This window comes from Danio aesculapii, chromosome 11, assembly GCF_903798145.1.
Source record: "Danio aesculapii chromosome 11, fDanAes4.1, whole genome shotgun sequence".
In the NCBI taxonomy this organism is placed as follows: Eukaryota; Metazoa; Chordata; class Actinopteri; order Cypriniformes; family Danionidae; genus Danio; species Danio aesculapii.
In genome coordinates this window covers 33733202-33750956 of record NC_079445.1, presented here as the reverse complement: position 1 = coordinate 33750956, position 17755 = coordinate 33733202, and the positions used below count along the sequence as shown (strand labels likewise).

The 17755-nt window shown below is 36.4% G+C and overlaps 1 protein-coding gene and 1 long non-coding RNA gene across 2 annotated transcripts in view; both read right to left on the bottom strand.

The window, feature by feature from the left end:
* cntnap5l (contactin associated protein family member 5 like) overlaps window positions 1–16281 on the bottom strand; it is a 132730-nt gene extending 116449 nt beyond the window's left edge. Inside the window, exon 1 of the mRNA XM_056468417.1 lies at window positions 16057–16281. Within this exon, the coding sequence (XP_056324392.1) occupies window positions 16057–16135 (79 nt within the window). The 5' untranslated portion in view covers window positions 16136–16281. The remainder of the gene's footprint in view (window positions 1–16056) is intronic.
* LOC130237472 (uncharacterized) lies at window positions 5491–8070 on the bottom strand. The gene is made up of 5 exons (XR_008838546.1): window positions 7991–8070; window positions 7477–7529; window positions 6772–6831; window positions 5850–5991; window positions 5491–5741 (listed from the first exon to the last, which is right to left on the bottom strand). It is a non-coding gene; the product is annotated as an uncharacterized LOC130237472 (long non-coding RNA).
* Window positions 16282–17755: the final 1474 nt, after the last annotated feature.

Genomic DNA, 17755 nt, shown 5'->3' with positions numbered 1-17755 from the left:
GCAATTAAGTAGTGATTTCTATTAAAACCTATTAAAATATTTTATTTATTAAATGTTTTATTTTTGCAGAGCTGAGCAGTATACCTATTATGCACATCTTAACTGTTTATGTTTAGTTTATGAATGCAATTACTAGAAGTTTAGATTACCCTCACCATTAAAAAACTAATATGGACAACATAATGCTCAAACAATATAAAGAAGATATTTTTCATGCACATTCAGTGTTTACAATCAGAGTTTTTGCATTTTCTTTACTATTGTCATGCTTTGCCTTTGTAGTAATTATTAATGGCATATCATGACTTAGCTGTAATATGCATATATGTAATATGCATATTTATCATAATAATCCTGCTCTACCTTGTAATAAAAATTTATACATTCATTCATTCATTCATTTTCTTTTCGGCTTAGTCCCTTTATTAATCCGGGATCACCAGAGTGGAATGAACCGCCAATTTATCCAGCACATGTTTTATGCAACGGATGCCCTTCCAGCTGCAACCCATCTCTGGGAAACATCCATCCACACTCATTCACACCAATTCACGTCGGACAATTTAGCCTATCCAATTCACCTATACCGCATGTCTTTGGACTGTAGGGGAAACCGGAGCACCCGGAGGAAACCCACGCGAACGCAGGGAAACATGCAAACTCCACGCAGAAATGCCAACTGACCCAGCGACCTTCTTGCTGTGAGGCAACAGCACTACCTACTGCGCCACTGCATCGCCTGTAATAAAAATATCCTTTTACTAAAGTTTATGCTTTAGTTTGTTATTAGTAACAGTTATCGGTATAGTATTATGACTCACTGCAATAACTGGTTAAATTTATTTGTTATTGAAGACAGTTATCACAGGCATAATTAAAGTGTTAATAAAAAAGCCCCTTTAAAAGGTGAATAATTTCATGGGCAAGCATTGCATGTCATTTAAAATATTACTTTCTAAAGCTACGGTCACACCGGGCTTTGTGTGTGCGAAATTTTGTCGTACAGCGCTGCGAAAAGGGGCGGGATTAAACAAGATGATTAGAGATTAAAAAAAGCGAGCGATTGCTCCATGCTATAAATTTCTGACCAGAGAGGCCCTGTTTTGATCCTCGATTGGTCTCACGCAGTCAAGTGATGCAATTTTGCAAGTCAGAGTTCACCAAGCTTGAACTTTGCACCGCAGCAACTTGCGAAACTTGACGCATGACCCTGCGTTTCCGTTCTGACGCATTCACGTGCGTTTGAATGGAAGTCTATGGGAGGAAAAGCCCAGTGTGACCGCAGCTTAACCCTGATGCAAGATACTTTACACAAATTTGAGCTTAAACAACCAAGCATTTTTTGAGAGTGTACTTAATATTTACAATATACGCTTTTATTTACTTGCTTAGCAGCTGAATTAAACAAAGTAAATGGTTAAAAAAAAGAATGCCGTTAAAAAATAAATAAATAAATAAATAAAATAAAATAAAAAAAAACATAAATTATATCCGGTTTATTTAGTTTTCCCACAATTCTATTGTAGATTTGAGCAGCAAGCCTCTGGAGTGCAAATAACACTCACTAAAACAACATTTTAAATTGTTGCAAACTATTTATATGGATTGAATTTAAACAAACACATTAAATTTAGTAATGTTCAACTTAATTTGTTTGTTTAAAATTTAGCCCACATAAATTGTGTAACCAACAAAACCTTTAAATTAAGTAAATGGAATCATCTTTGAATTTTTATTTTCAGTGCTGATTGGACCCACAGCATTAGGGTCAGCAGAAAACAATCACACTGATCTCACACTGGCAAGCTGAATTTTTATTATTATAGATGTCTGTGCCACTCACAAATATGTCATAAATCATGCATGACATTTTACTTCTGATAGTATTTCAAACCTATAGTGATTTGAACCAGTGTGTTTTAGCTCTGCTCTGACTTCTCAGATGCGCTCATAACACTGGATCTGTTAAGGGATAAAAAACAGGCCCTGGAATTAACGATGAAAGCCATTTTTTAATTGAATACCTTATAGAGGATTAGGAGAGTAGAACCTCTGCACGGTCTCAAGGGATTCATAGATGGCTGTATCTGTGTGTGTGTTCACTTAAATCACTTTATGGCATATGCTCATATTTTACAATCAGATTTTACTGAGTGAGAAACTGCTATTCAGAGGGTGAGTGAACTGTCTAAATATTGCAAACCAAAGCAGTTTGACTTGTTCACTGTAAAGACCTGAATCAAAAGAGTGATTCGGTCAAGAATCAAGCATCACTAATACTTGAGATGAATTTACAAAAACTATTATGAAAACATTATAGCTACACTATCAGAAATAAAGGTACAAGAGCTATCACTGGTGTGGTACAGTACTTTCAAAAGGTTTACATTTGTAACTAACGGGTAGGGCCAGGCAGAATCTGCAGACGTTTTTTTTTGCCAGTATCATAACTAAAACCTTAATATTTGAAATCAAAAATAATATCTTTTTAACTTATATTTAATGTTTAAAATGCAAATCCAATTAGATGTACTTTATTTGGTAATCAAAGCAAGTCTCTCATGTAATCTAATAAAAGACAGAAAATATTACTGTACAAACTACACTGTTCATCTGATTTATGTACATTTTTATATTAGTAAATATTACTGTAATTCATTTAAAAACTGAATAAATATAGATTTACACACATTTACTCAAGTAAATAAACAGAATTAATGATGGGATAAAAATCTGCAGAAAATCTGCCCACTAAATACCAGTACTAATGGTATTACTAATGGGTCCTTATTAATACCACAAGTACAAAAGTGTACCTCTTAAAATATTTAGGTACTAATATATTCCTTTGAGGAACCGATTTGAAGCCTTTAAGTATGAATATGTACTATTTGAAAATTAATATGCCTAATATTTTATCTGTGATTTATTTTGTCCTCATTTTAACAATGAAGCACTGTGCATTTATTTTCATTAACCTTGAACTTCTATTTACTTAGTTAATAATGATTCACAGTTAAACTTCAATTTATTTAGGCTAATAATATGCAAGAGACAAAGGAATCGTTTAATCAGGGTGTTAAAATAAACCAAAAAAAAAAAAAAGTTGTCACCTACAACTTCACGGAGTAATAGTCACTGTTTAATTAGTACCGGGTTGGACCCCTTTTGCCTTCAGAACTGTCTTTATCCTTCGTGGAATAGATTCAACAAGGTAATGGAAATATTCCTCAGAGATTTTGCTCCATATTGATGTGATGGCATCACACAGTTGCTGCAGATTTGTTGGCCGGACATCTATGTCATTCCACCACATCCCAAAGGTGCTCTAGTGGATTGATATCTGGTGACTCTGGAGGCCATTTGAGTACAGTGAACTCATTATTATGTTCAAGAAACCAGTCTGAGATGATTCACGCTTTATGACATGGCGTTATTCTAAGTAGCCATCAGAAGATGGGTACACTGTGGTTATGAAGGGATGGACATGGTCAGCAACAATACTCAGGTAAGTTGTGGCGTTGACACAATGCTCAATAGGTACAAATGGTCCCAAAGTGTGCCAAGAAAATATCCCTCACACCATTACACCACCACCACCAACCTGAACTATTAAAACAAGGCAGGATGGATCCATGCTTTCATGTTGTTGACGCCAAATTCTGACTCAAACCAGGCAATGTTTTTCCAATCTTCTATTGTTCAATTTTGGTGAGCCTGTGCGAATTGTAGCCTCAGTTTCCTGTTCTTAGTTGACAGGAGTGGCACCCAGTGTGGTCTTCTGCTGCTGTAGCTCATCAGCCTCAAGGTTTGACATGTTGTGCATTCAGAGATGCTCTATTGCATATGTGATTGTAACGAGCTCAAAACAGTTTGACCATTCTCCTCTGACCTCTGGCATCAACAAGGCATTTGCGCCCACATAACTACTGAGCAAGTCACTACTCAATAAGCAAATCCCAGACGGGTCAGTCACTTCTTTCAGTTCATCGCCTTGAAATCTTTTAAATCTGGACCGATAGCAGTGCGTTTTTCTATTTGCGTGTGCATTTTGCAGATTGCAGACTTGCTACAAAAATATTCAAACATAGATTTCATTTTTAATATACACCACCATTTTTTTCAGAAATTGCACAGTAAAGAAAAACATGAGGCAGAGAGCTGAATATCTGTCAAAACCAAATCGCAACAAAATTAGTCTACACACGTACATGTGCAATCAGCAGGCAGTGCAAAAAGATGACCTTAAGGTGTTTTTCACTGGGTTGATCAGCAAGTCTTAGACAAAACCAGCATACAATCAGATAACATTAAAGACTGTTATTTTTTAAGAAAAATAAAAATGTTCTTCGGAAATTGAGAACTTCTTGGTCTTGCGATTTTCATTCATCAGACCCCTCTGAACAGCCAACAGAAAAACAGCACTTGATTTCTTGAATACTGTCAAAGGACTGTAAAGCTCTACAGTTTGTCATCTCTACTCTGCTTCTTAATCAATAAAATAGCTTCACTGCTGAAAAGCTCCATGATTTAAAATCTAGCTTCAATATTTGGAGTGAGCCCAAAACTGATTATAAATATAGCAAGTTGTCCCTCCAGCATTTCATGAATGTATTGAAAACCAACAGCTCCATAAATAAACACCCACAAGGCAACGCAACTCTCACTAGAAAGACTGTAAACATGACTCAGAAGCGCACAGACAGAGCATAAATCAGCCTCACTTGGCTGCTAAATTCCTTAATCTACATCAGCAGCTGTAAACCCATGTAAGCATGTTTTCTGTTTCGTAAAGCAATTGGTCTGCGTACAATATGGAAGCACATTCTGTTCAGACTATACTTCCAACATGTGTAAATGGTAAGAGGTATCTGCTAAAGCTCTATGAAATACATATATTTGTTTAGATTTTGTCAACTCTATTTCATAGTCCTCAGAAAAATGTAATTATCTGTGATTATGAAACTTACAGTTGGTGGTTCAATTCTCTGTGGTGACCGCTGATAAATCATGGAATAACCCAAAGGAAAATAAATGAATGAATATAAAACTTACTGGATTTATTATTGTACAATTACAATTAGGGATGCTCCGATCGATATATCGGCCGATAATCACACTTCATGACTCAATCAGTACTCACTTAAAACAGTTGGGTTAATAATAACCCAACAGGTAACCCATAGATGGGTCAATTTGGCACCGACCTTCTGTTGGGTTATTTTAACCCAATCCATTGGGTTGATAAGGTTAACCCAACAATTTGGGTTAAAAAATAACTAATTTGTTGGGTTATTTTGCCAAAAAGTGGCTTAACCACTATATAGTAATAAATTATTATTATAGTAGTAATCTTTATATGTAAATAAAAAAATACACCGCTTTTATTACATTGGCAATGCTTTATTTAAATCCATGAATTTAGTACCACTCCTTTCACAATAACAAACGCCTGAGAGCAGTTTAGTTCATCCCCAAGCAGCAGGACAAGAGGGTTCTGTCTCTGTTGCTCCTCCTTTAAGTACTGAACGAAATACAAGTATACATACATGAATTAAATAAATGTCCAACATTTATTGTCATAAATAATGCACCTAGAATTCGCAAAATCAACAAATTCTTGTTTTGCCTCCTGGTATGAGGGCCGAACCATCTTGCTGCACAATCTGTATGGCAGTGGAGAAAGGATAGCTGGCAGAGTTGTTAAAGCCCCATCTCCAAAGTGGGATCTCCAAGGCTGTCTTTATATCAAACAAAAAAAAATAAAAATAATAATAATTAACCTCATATCACAGGTGAAATGCTACAAATAGGGAATAAAACAGAGCTGTTATGCAGGATTGTCTCACCAGATGAAATGTTTGCTTGAACTGATAGATCCAAGGCTCTCTTCTCTTTTTTTGCAATACGAGAGGATCCGCAATGATGCATCTCCCCAAACCTCAAAAAGTTTCTTTGGTGTGTGGGTATAAAATACCCGTCCTGAGCAAACTAAAAATAAACAAAAACAGCACTTAAATCCACGCCATGCAAAGAGTACACTGGATTTATTAAAGGGATATTTTACACAAAAATGGAAATTCTGTCATCAATAATTCACCCTCCGCTTGTTCTAAATCTCTCCTCAGATAAACACAAAACATGATATTTTGAACAATACATGTAGCTAAACCATTCTTGGTCCACAGTGAAATTCCATAGCATTTTTGTCTTCGGTTGAAGTCAGTGGGGACTATTAAGTTTTTGATTTGCTTTGTCCTTTAAAGTTATCAATTGTGGTCAGCAGAAATAAATAAAAAAACAAATCAACAACTTGAGGGTGAGTAAATGATGAATACACCCAAAAATCAGTGAAACACCCATACACTACGGCCAATTTAGTTAATTAAATTTACCTATACTGCATGCGTTTGGACTGTGAGAGACATGCTCCTCTGACCCAGCTCCAGGACATGATGGATTCGCCTCTGCTGCTGAATGAGTGTATGGGTGTTTCACCGATTTTTGGGTGTATTCATCATTTACTCACCCTCAAGTTGTTGATTTATTTATTTTTTCTGCTGAGCACAAATGATAACTTAAAGGACAAAGCAAATCAAAAACTTCATAGTCCCCACTGAACAGAGGAGAAAATGCTATGGACTTTCACACCAAGAATGGTTTAGTTACCTCCTCCTCCATATACCAAATGATGTTCGCTCCAACCTTAAAACAGAAATTAAATTTGTACATGTATGCCGGACCAAATAAAAACTAAAATCATGTGTTTACCCAGTTTAGCAACGAAGAAAAGATAACTGGAAGGCTGCAAGTGGGCATCTCCAGGGGTACCTTAAACAGATAAAGAGAAAAAAAAAATATGAAAATGTGCACTTTTAGCTGCAGGATTAGTCTTTTATGCAAGTTGTTAAGGTGCATCACATTTGCAAATTTGGTGGGCAAATTAGGTCCATTTTACATGGTCAACTGTGCACTGATGTTTATCAGTGTGCTTAATTCTCATGCTCAGAAACTTGCAAAAGAGTCAAACTCCTGATAACATTTTCTACTGAAATAGCTGGAACCTGTCAGTAAATTTTCATAATGCAATAATTAATATAAATAGGTTAATGTCTGTAATATCGCAATTTACTTGGTCAAATGTTCCAGGAGTGAAGTTCTGAACTGTGCTTAGACTCTATCAGTCATCTGTACTCACCTGTGGCCTCATGCCTGATACAGAGTCTAATACCAAATTCACACTCAAATAAGCCACAGAAACGCCTTTGAAAGAGGCATTTGTGTTATTACACACTACCAGTGCTGTTCAAAAAAGTATAAATGCATTTACAGAAGAATTACAAATGTATAATTTGATTTTAAGACATATCGTGATGTAAAGACACTTTTACAGTATATGATACTGCTGAAGTGTGTGTATCTGTGCATTTGTACATCATGTACATATTACAAAATACAGAGCTGTTGTTTTCTCACCTTTATCAACAAGATTATCAAGGAGGATTAAAACTCGCTCTATCCAGCGCAACCTACAGTGAACAAACAAACAAAAAAATAAATAAACAACAAATTAACATGAGCTGACAGTCAACATTTATCAGTTGAGTGGTTACAGCATCACTAAAATCTCACCTGAATTGAAAACTGGGCAAGGACATGTATGTTTAAGGGCTTTGTATTATAAGCATATATTACTACTATTATTATACAAAGCTAGCAGATGTTACAATTCTTATATATATATATATATATATATATATATATATATATATATATATATATATAATTTTTAGGCTTATATTTAATTGTTGTATGACATATATAACCGATTAAACATTTATATTAGCATCTAACATTATCAGGCTTGTGGTTTCATCAATGTAGGTTAGTATAAGATGTAGGGAAACTGCAATTTTCAGGGCCTTCAATAAAGTACACACAAATACTAATAATAACAACATTTACCTTTCAATAGTTAATAATCAAGTACCTTAAAATGGATAATGAATCTTCTTCTGGTAAAAGATGGTGTAGCAAGCTTCTGCTCTGCTCTTGTTCAGGAGGATAACGTCCTCACGTTGCGATCCATTCAGCGCCCTCTAGCGGCGAATAATAACCAATAATAATATAATGGTCGGATTCCGTACTTCTTGGGAAAACCAGCAACTTCCTGAACAAAATGTAGCACATAAATGTGTCTATATTAGCATTTAGTTGTTACAATATGGTTTCCTAGCGAAAGGACAGTGTTTTTTAAGACAACATAACATACCTTCAACAAGACTGGACGCGACTCCGGTTTGATGTCTCTGCTGGGTCCTAAAGACAAAAATGACGGCGGAATATCTCAAATACGTGTGTCTTTCCTCCAAAACAACTGTAGAGATGAACGAGGAGGTAGAGAAAGCGTTTTTATCCGCATGTAGATCGGCTATGAAGCGCGCACGCTTGTATCATCAATAATTAAGAGTCCAGGTGAAACAGATATAAAAAACATGACACGAAGAGGCAATTTGCTGCATTTCTGCTCTAATTTACTGCATTAGAGCTTGCATAAACTTTATACCGCAAGAGCAACATCACGTACGCATATTGATTCAGCGGTTCTGTGTCAGTTCAATCAGTTGACTGTTGAAATTCAAAAATTGTAACCCAACTGGTTGAGTTATTAAATAAATAACCCAATAAAGGTTTAAAATAACCCAACAAAGCACCAAATATTTTTAACTCAACCATTGGGTTAAGTAAATAACCCAACGTTTTTTAGAGTGTACTCACCAATCTGACCAATCTCATGAACAATCGTGGGTGTTTGTTTATGAGTTTACGAGCAGAGGAAGGAATGTGTCCTCCTGTACATTATGCATAGCCTACAGGAGCCACAACACACATCACAACAGCTAAAATACATAGAGATGCGGTAACCTGTTTACAGTCTATTGGTGCGACTCGCACGAGCGATCGCCCCTATCTAGTGTCTCATTCAACCTTATGACTTCTACTGGATGCTCCGTAAGACTGCAACATATTCATTTGGCTCAGTGAATTTAAATTAGGGCTGGGTAATTAATCGAAAAGTAACCGAAAATGACATTCAGAACCTATAATTGATCTAATCTTTCCAGGTCAATTTTTTCAATTACTTTCCCTACCATGTGTGGAGTCACATGACTCTGCTCTGTTAGCCACACTTTGCAGCCACAGCTAATCTCTGGTCAAGTAGGGTGATGGACCCATTCTTGAGCCTTATTTTGGACTATTATTGATGATATTGATAATGATGATGATTGGGAGCTGCACCAGAGATGCCTTGAGACAGCATATTTTCCATTACAATAAATTTATTTACATTAAATTATTTGTTTACAGAAGATGCAAGAAGTGCACTGTTTAAAGCTTTACAGCATATGCAGAAGTTATTTTGTTTAAAAGAGATGCTGCCAATTTTCTACTTTTAATATGAAAAACACAGAAAAAAAATATTTTGTTTTCAAAATAGAAGTTATTTACTTTCACTTTTTTATAAGAGAGAAGTGACTATTGGTTTTAGGCAATGTGTGTTTTATTTCAGTTGTTCAACGTTGATGTTAATAAATAATCATAGATAGTAGATAGTGTAGGTTTCCTTCAGTTATTTTAAAGTCAAGTATTGCACCCTTCATTCAGAAATCTCTCACTTGTAATATGTGACCATATTTACAGTACAAAACTTGTCAGTGAACTATGAGGGCAAAAAAATGTAATAAATAAAATAATCGTTCATTAATCGTAATCGAGTTAAAATGAATCAAGATTTTGGTTTTAGGCCAAATCGCCCAGCTCTAGTTAAAATATCTGGAAATCATGGTGACGAGCAAGAAAACAAATCATGGGAGGCACAGTGATGTTCTAAGCATTACATTTCTTAGGTTAAATGAACAGAGCGGTAAAGATATCGCAAGTGCAAATCCATCTCTCTCATTGAGAGATCTGCTGTCAATAGTTGAAAAGGAGCAAAATATTTGAATGGTCTAGTGTGTATTTAGGCCTTTTCACATATAACAACAGAAAAGTTCTGTGTTTTTAACAATATTGCAAGTTCACTTAAAGCTGGCTGGAATTATTAAATATATAAAACGTAACATTTCTTAACATGAATATTCAGTAATATAACTTACTATAATATAATATATACATATTACTAATATACTCATTGTAATATACCGTAATTTATAGGACTAGTTCCTTTTAGTAAAGTAGTATTAGATTTAAAGGACTTTTTTCTTGATTGAGACATGTTGAATTCTCCTTTCATTATTTGCAATGTTTACAAATTGCATTATTTGTAATTTTTCTTAGCAATTTTGATATCTGTGTTATATTATTTTCTGTGGTGGTTCATTTCACTGTGGCAACCCCTAAATAAGGGACTAAGCCGAAGTAATATGTTCACATCTAAATGTTTATAAGAGACGTGTTTTATATGCAACATCCATAATTTATTCTCTTAGGTACGATGCGATTTTCTCTTGAGGTACATATTTAGAAGCAAAATGTGCTTAATGCATTATAAAGCTTGAAGCATTAGAATCGGTACTCAGTATCGGCTGATCACCATGACAAGGAATCTGTACATGGTATCGGCTGCAAAAATCCTGATCAAATACGAAAGTGAAACCACGCTAAACTATTAACGAGGAAAATTGATCAAACTGCAGTCTTGGTTTATCTGTTACTTCTCTCTATAAAGCCTATAATGCATAAGCCAACGCGGCTATGTATGAGAAAGTCTTACTTCTGATTTATATTTGGTGACGATGTCTGTGGGTGTCACCATTCAAAATGAAAGTGCAGCTTTTCACTTATGATGTCTTATTGCTCATTGTCATAAATTAAAATAAGGTCGCATGACAGCTGAGTGGGACTCTGCAAAATAAACAGTTGAAACTGACCAATGTGAGGAGAGTTTACTCGCACGTGGCTTATTTTAGCTCTTTTGGTCCGTTTAGAAACATTGCCGTGTGAAAGCGAACCACACCAAGAACAGAGTGCAACAATATAACAATTTTAATCCCCGTTTCAGAACAAGAGAATCGATCCACAGGTTTAAAAGCACCCTGACTGACACCACAACTCACATCACCCTAAACTCCACAAATCCACCCAATCTTCTCTACTTTTTTTTTGTCATGTAAACCCCCTTAACCCCATTTTCTCACCCCCTCCCCCTGGTCTCTCAGAATCTGAGACAAATGTTGACCGATATTGTAAACAGACAAACAATTTGATCAGATCTAATTATCCATACAAAATTGTCTAAATTCCGTGGAAAATGAGAGCTGTAGCCCAAGTTCTACAAGTAAGACTCTATCGCCGGGGTGTCCAAACTTTTTCCTATGAAGGGCTAAAATCTAAACTTGATTGAGGGCTATAGGCCAAAGGTAAATATACCAAAGTTAACACAATGGTGGAAAATTAAGTGGATTTAACAAAACAGAACATATTTTTTTTACATTTTATAATTAACTTACTACAATAAAAACATCATTCCTTTAACACAATGGAAACCAATGCCAAATACACTAGAAAAGCCTGCCTTTACCTGCCTCTGCCGATGTCTTCTGCATCTTTCTTCTATGTGGCAGTGTATTTTTTATCTCATTCGTTTACAACATTTAGTTTCAGTTAGCTTTTTTATAGCTCAATAATAAAACAAACTACACAAAAAATTACCTTTTTTCTAAGATGGGATAGCAGGCCAAATCTAAGGTTACTAAGGGCCAACTTTTGCCCGCAGACCCTAGTTTCGGCATCTCTGCTCTAATGGCACATCATTCATTCATACCTAACTCCTTGCTAAGACTGGCCAATTACCGCCTGATACCTGGAGTATATAATTACCAACCCAGGCTCATTCTGATTACATACCCCTACATACATTTCTCAAGAGAGCAAAATAAGTCCCAGGAGCTAATTTATTTTTATTTTTTTGCGAATCTGCCAGAGGCCACTGTGTATGGCCTTTGAGATGTCAAATACCGCTTGTGAGTGCCATTCGTGCCTGCTCTTCTCATGCAAATCCACCAGAGGTTGCTGTCGACTGGCCGACTGATCAACTGGCCCACCCTCCTCCTTCCCTAAACCCAACAGACACTGTTTTTAAAAGCACAGATTGACATACAGAGGTAAGTGGTGAGCTGGTGAGCGAGAAAAGGAACAACATCATACCTCCCCATAGCATTCATTTAAAAGAAAAAAACGCAGTCATATGTTCCTCTAGCTACTTAACTCACGATCTCCAGAAATGTATATAGGGGTACGTTTTCAGAATGAGCCTATGTTGATAATTACTGATCTTTCGCTTTTGTGTTTGCAGTTGATGATGCAGACTTTCCCCTACATCATCCCCACCATCACTACCATGTTTGGTGTTCCAGCCACCTCTTCATCTTCTGGCAGGAACAGCCAAATCTCCAGGCCTGTATTTTGACTATAGACCAAAAAAAGGTTTCCATAAACTAGTCATGAATTACTGTACCTCACAACCATCTGTTCTTTATTTATAGAATCAATAGTAATGCCATGTAAACCTTCCCTCTGAATCTTTCTGATAGATTGTTATGACTGGTTTCCATAATTCTGCCTGTGCTTTCCACATCACCAAGGCCCTAATGAAATGTATGCAAACACCTTTAGGTTCAATGTCACTTGCAATTGACTGAAGTTTGATTTCCTGTGTTATGATGCCAGAAGAACAAAGTCACAATACAAAGTAAAAGTGTTGCATATAAAAATAGCGTTTTCATTTAGACTGTTAAAAAAGGAAAATGTGCCAAAACAATAATAAATAAATCCATTTCTGTCAGCCATTTAAAGTCTGATATTTTGTTTAAAGCATTATTCTCCCTGTATAATCAGCAGTGTTTATGCCAGGGGTTTGTCTAAAGTTCTTCATCATGATCTCTCAGTCGCTGTCTGTTTCAGAGCACTATTTCCAAAGCGTAACTTATTTAAAGGAAAGTTATTTTCTCCTGGCGAGAGTCCATGAGTTCAATCACTCACACACCTGTTCGTGGGCGCTGAAGTCTGTGAGAGACAGATTGAAAACCGCAGAGGGCTTTTGTTCTCAGCAGGGAGCGAGTTAAACGCCACTTCTCTGTCTTACAGAAGCTGCAGCACCTCTGCCTGACATGGGCGGTGCTGATTGCTCATAGACAGCAGTCTTTCACGAAACCTCAACACACACTAGCGCCACTATTACTGCACACCAAATATCCCACTCACACACTTGGCTGAACACCAAAACACTCTGCAATCAGACCAATACCTCTACTGCACCATAACAAACTCGAACAGTTCATTGCAGGGGTATCATTGCATAGTGCACCACCAAAACCCAGAGGAACAATTCAGAGGAATATAATCTAAAGAACTCATTTATGTAATGTAATGTGTATTTATATAGCGCATTTATCATGTATGGCCATACACCCAAAGCACTTCACAGTCATGTGAAGCACGTGGTCTCCACTCCTTCACCAGTGTGCAGCATCCAATTGGATGATGAGACAGCAGCCACAGTACAAAGGCGCCAGTGCGCTCACCACATACCAGCTATTGGTGGAGTGGAGAGACAGTGAAACGGCCAATTCGATGGATGAGGATGATTAGGAGGCCATGATGGTTAAGAGCCGATGGAGGGAATTGGGCCAGGACACCAGGGTTACACCTCTACTCTTTACGAGAAATAGGATTTTTAATGACCACAGAGAATCAGGACCTTGGTTTAACGTCTCATCTGAAAGATGCCGCTCACTGACAGTATAGTGTCCCCTTCACTTTTACTGGGGCATGAGGACTCACATAGTCTCACTAACACCACTCCCAACAGCAACCTAGTTTTCCCATGTGGTCTTACATCCAGGTACTGACCAGGCTCAGCCCTGCTTAGCTTCAGTGAGTAACCGGCCATGGGCTGCAGAGTGATTTGGCTGTGGAATACGATATTATAACAGACAAATTGTGAGCACTTGTACTTTTTGTTAAAATAAAATGCTAGTAATAAAATCAATTTATTTGCATCATTGCATATAAGGCAATTTTGTCAAAGTTATTCACTTATTTCTTGCAAAAAAACCTTTTTTAAAAGTACATTTTCTCTACATATTAGTCTTCGACTGTTAATTTATGCATTTTATTTATATGATCTACATGTATGTCTTTGTAATTATTTCATATAAAAATATCCCTTTATAAAATGACCTTGTGTTTAGGAGAGGCATAATCAGGTGGTGACACTTGATTAATAAAAGGGGCTAAGCCGAAAATAAAATAAAATGAACGATTATTATTTGTAATAATTAACAAATTTAATCATTTACAATTATTATTGTCTGTAAATATACAATATTTCTATTTCAAAACATATGTTATTAGTAGAATCACTACACAAATCAATCTGAAATACATCTAATAGTACTGACAATACTTGATAGTTGATAGTGCAGTACAATTACAATGTAAAAACTATAAAAACAAATTATAATGAGCTCAGATGAAAAAACCTCTAAGTGCTATCTGAAATTTCCATCGAAAATGAAATTTTTTCTCAGCCTCCTTTGTTTATGTTGAGATATTCCCCTTTAAAAGACAATAAAAGACTTGTTATTTGCCCCAAAAATAATATTACAGAACCTACACACAGAAGCCTGATAAAAATGCTCATTTTAGAAGAAAATTTAAGATGACATTTAGAAGTGTTTGCATCCTGACCCTTCATGTGTATACATTTTATGCCTTTACTCACACAAAGATATATGTCTTTATACCTTAAATCATTTAACATGCTTATCAAAATGATTTACAATTCCTGGAATGAAAAGTTTTGCTTTAGTTCTTATCTCTCTTTCACAAACCAAACGATAACATTAGAACACTCTCTAGTTTTCATTTTGCTCATTTGAGATGAAGGATATTCAACATAACCCTATGCATAACTCTTTCACTCAAACCTGTTGATATTAGTGACATTTTTTGAATAATATTAATAATAATAATAATAAAGTTTTTAGTCTAAGAATGACAAGCCCAGGTATACATTATTTTAGAAGATTTCTATAGCAAAACTGCTGCACATACTTCTGTTATACTGCTGCCAGAAATGTCCCACAGATGCACATCTTTCTGCGTTTTTACTCAGACAATATGTTTCGTCTTAGTATGCGCATCCAGTCTCCTGTGGAAAACTCATGACCCAGACACAAACACTGCGTCCTTTAATGCAAGTATATGAAGCAGTTTGATCATGGCAGATCTCCGTGAGCAACGCTAGCATGGTTATTTATTTATTTATTTATTTATTTTGTAGTAGTAGGCTACTCCTCCCATCGCGCGCGCTCGCATCCAAACAGATGAAATGACATGGTAAATGAGAGCGAGACTTTTCAAGCAGTGTTTTTCTGCTCGCGCACGCCTTCGTGTATATAAATGGGAGCGCGCGAAAGAACTCAAAAGATGAAAGATGACATCTATAACGCGCTTTGAATTTGTTTTAGGTTCTCAGAAGAGTTGTATCTCTTTTTCTTTTGACGTGGTAATTTCTTTAGGCTATTGAAAAACAAACTTGAAGTCTCTCGAGGGGGTGTAGGCTGACAACTACAACAATGTGAAATATATCATATGTACAACATTCAACTAATATTGCCTCACACATTAACAACTTTAAAAGCTATACTATACAAATTATACACAATTTTAACTTGTTAATAACAGATTTCAGTTGATGACAGATTTCACTGGATGCACTAAAACGCATTAAAAATCCACTATTTTCTATAATAACTGTTAATAGTCTTAAGTTATAAGGAAAACATTTAAAGTGGACATGGAATTTACAACTAATACATCTATAAAACAGCATTTCTGATCAGCTATTGACGGCTTACAATCTGGATCCTTAATTCTGTGAGCAGCATGACTGGGCAGCTCTCATTATTAAACCTCATTAGATAGCTATAGTTGAATTGATTGATATTTTGCTTAACAGTGGTATTTTACAATATAAACAAATGGACTTACAGTTACTCGCCGATAAAACAGAAGTTAATGCGCTCAGCGTCGTGAGGACGAACATTCCGATGCTGCTCCGGAATTTCATGTTTGGGAAAAGTACTCCGCTTCACACTTCTGAGGAACCTCCGACCGTTAAAACCGTTAGATTAAAAGCCGTTTAGTCTCGTGCAGGAAGCGTTGAGACTCCCGCCACAATGAGGTGCAGCCACAAATGAGCGCGCGCCTCCCGCCGTTTCCTCAGATCCCTCTGAAGGACTGATCCAACACTTGCGCGCGCTCTCTCTTTCTGCGGCTCTGACTCTCTCTCTCTCTCTCTCTCTCTCTCTCTCTCTCTCTCTCTCTCTCTCTCTCTCTCTCTGTGGGTCAGAACTGATCTCAGTCACTCGCTCTTTGGATACTATATGTGCTTGAGGACATAAGTGGCGCACACTCGATTTCAGGACCACGGAGAGCACCACAAATGAAGGATATTGTCTAGCTGAGCATTTCTTTCTGTCTTGTTAAGGCAGATAACCTGAACCAGGGTTATTTTTCAGCGCAAGAAGCCGCAAGGGAGTGGTATAGGACGTTTATGGAAAGGTTTAGAGAAAAATCGACCTGGGAATGTAGACAATCTTTCGTTTAGATCTGCTTAGGGGTCCATGTTTTGAAACTCCCATAAACAATGTCTTAACTTTTCTAAGATGAGACCGGTAACATTAGCCTCAATTTGCAGTCTGAGCACTGATCTTATGGCACGTCTGGATGTTAAATAAAATTCAAAAAAAAAAAAAAGTAGCTAGCAAGTAATAGGATGTCCACAAAATGCATTATTGAAAAAAACTGTAATATTTGGATAACATGTTCAAGATGTTGAAAAAAAATGGTGAAGTACAGCGTCAGCGGGGACTGCTTTAAATCTCGTCCTTGTCGTCAATTATCATCACATTTAAGTTGATTTAGGCTTTTATACATAGGAATACATAAAAAAATACAGAAAATGCAATGCGTTTTCGTAAATTGTTTGTATTGTGAGAAAATGCAGTGCATTTTATTAATTTGTGTTGTATGAAAATTCAGCGGTCAAATGAATGAAGATCTTTTTTTAATTTGCTGCCGTTTTTTTGTAATTGCACGTTTTCTTAAACTGCAATACGTTAAGATTTCTCGGCCACCGTAGGTTTCCCTATTAGCCACAATAACATTGGATGCAGCGTTTACGCATGATTATGCCAGCAGAAAAGCTAAACGATTCATCATGTACAGCAAAACAGAGAGAGCTTTGGGGAATATTAAAGTACTAACTTCAAAATGCACAAAATAACCACCACATGCAGCTCTGCCTTCAAAAACAGATCAGATTAAGGCATCTCAGACTTAAAGTGAAGAACCTAGATTAGAAGAACTAAATTAGTATATGCTTTGATGTCATCCTACTTTGAATGAAATGCATTCTTTGAAGGCAGAATTTTGAAGTTTTGGGATGCCGCCACTAAATCTGACGGTGACTTGTTGGTAACGACACTCGTTTATCGCCACCTACTGGTCTAAGCCTTCATAAGGCGTTATATATTGGCATCATTGCCAATGCACCCCACCCCAGTAAATAGTTTTGTGGTTATTGTTTTATTTTTAATATGCCATATTATCAAAGAAGTTTAAAGATCTCATTGATGAGTACAGGTGCATATTCTGTAAATAAGCCATGAGGAAGTTATGCAGTTTA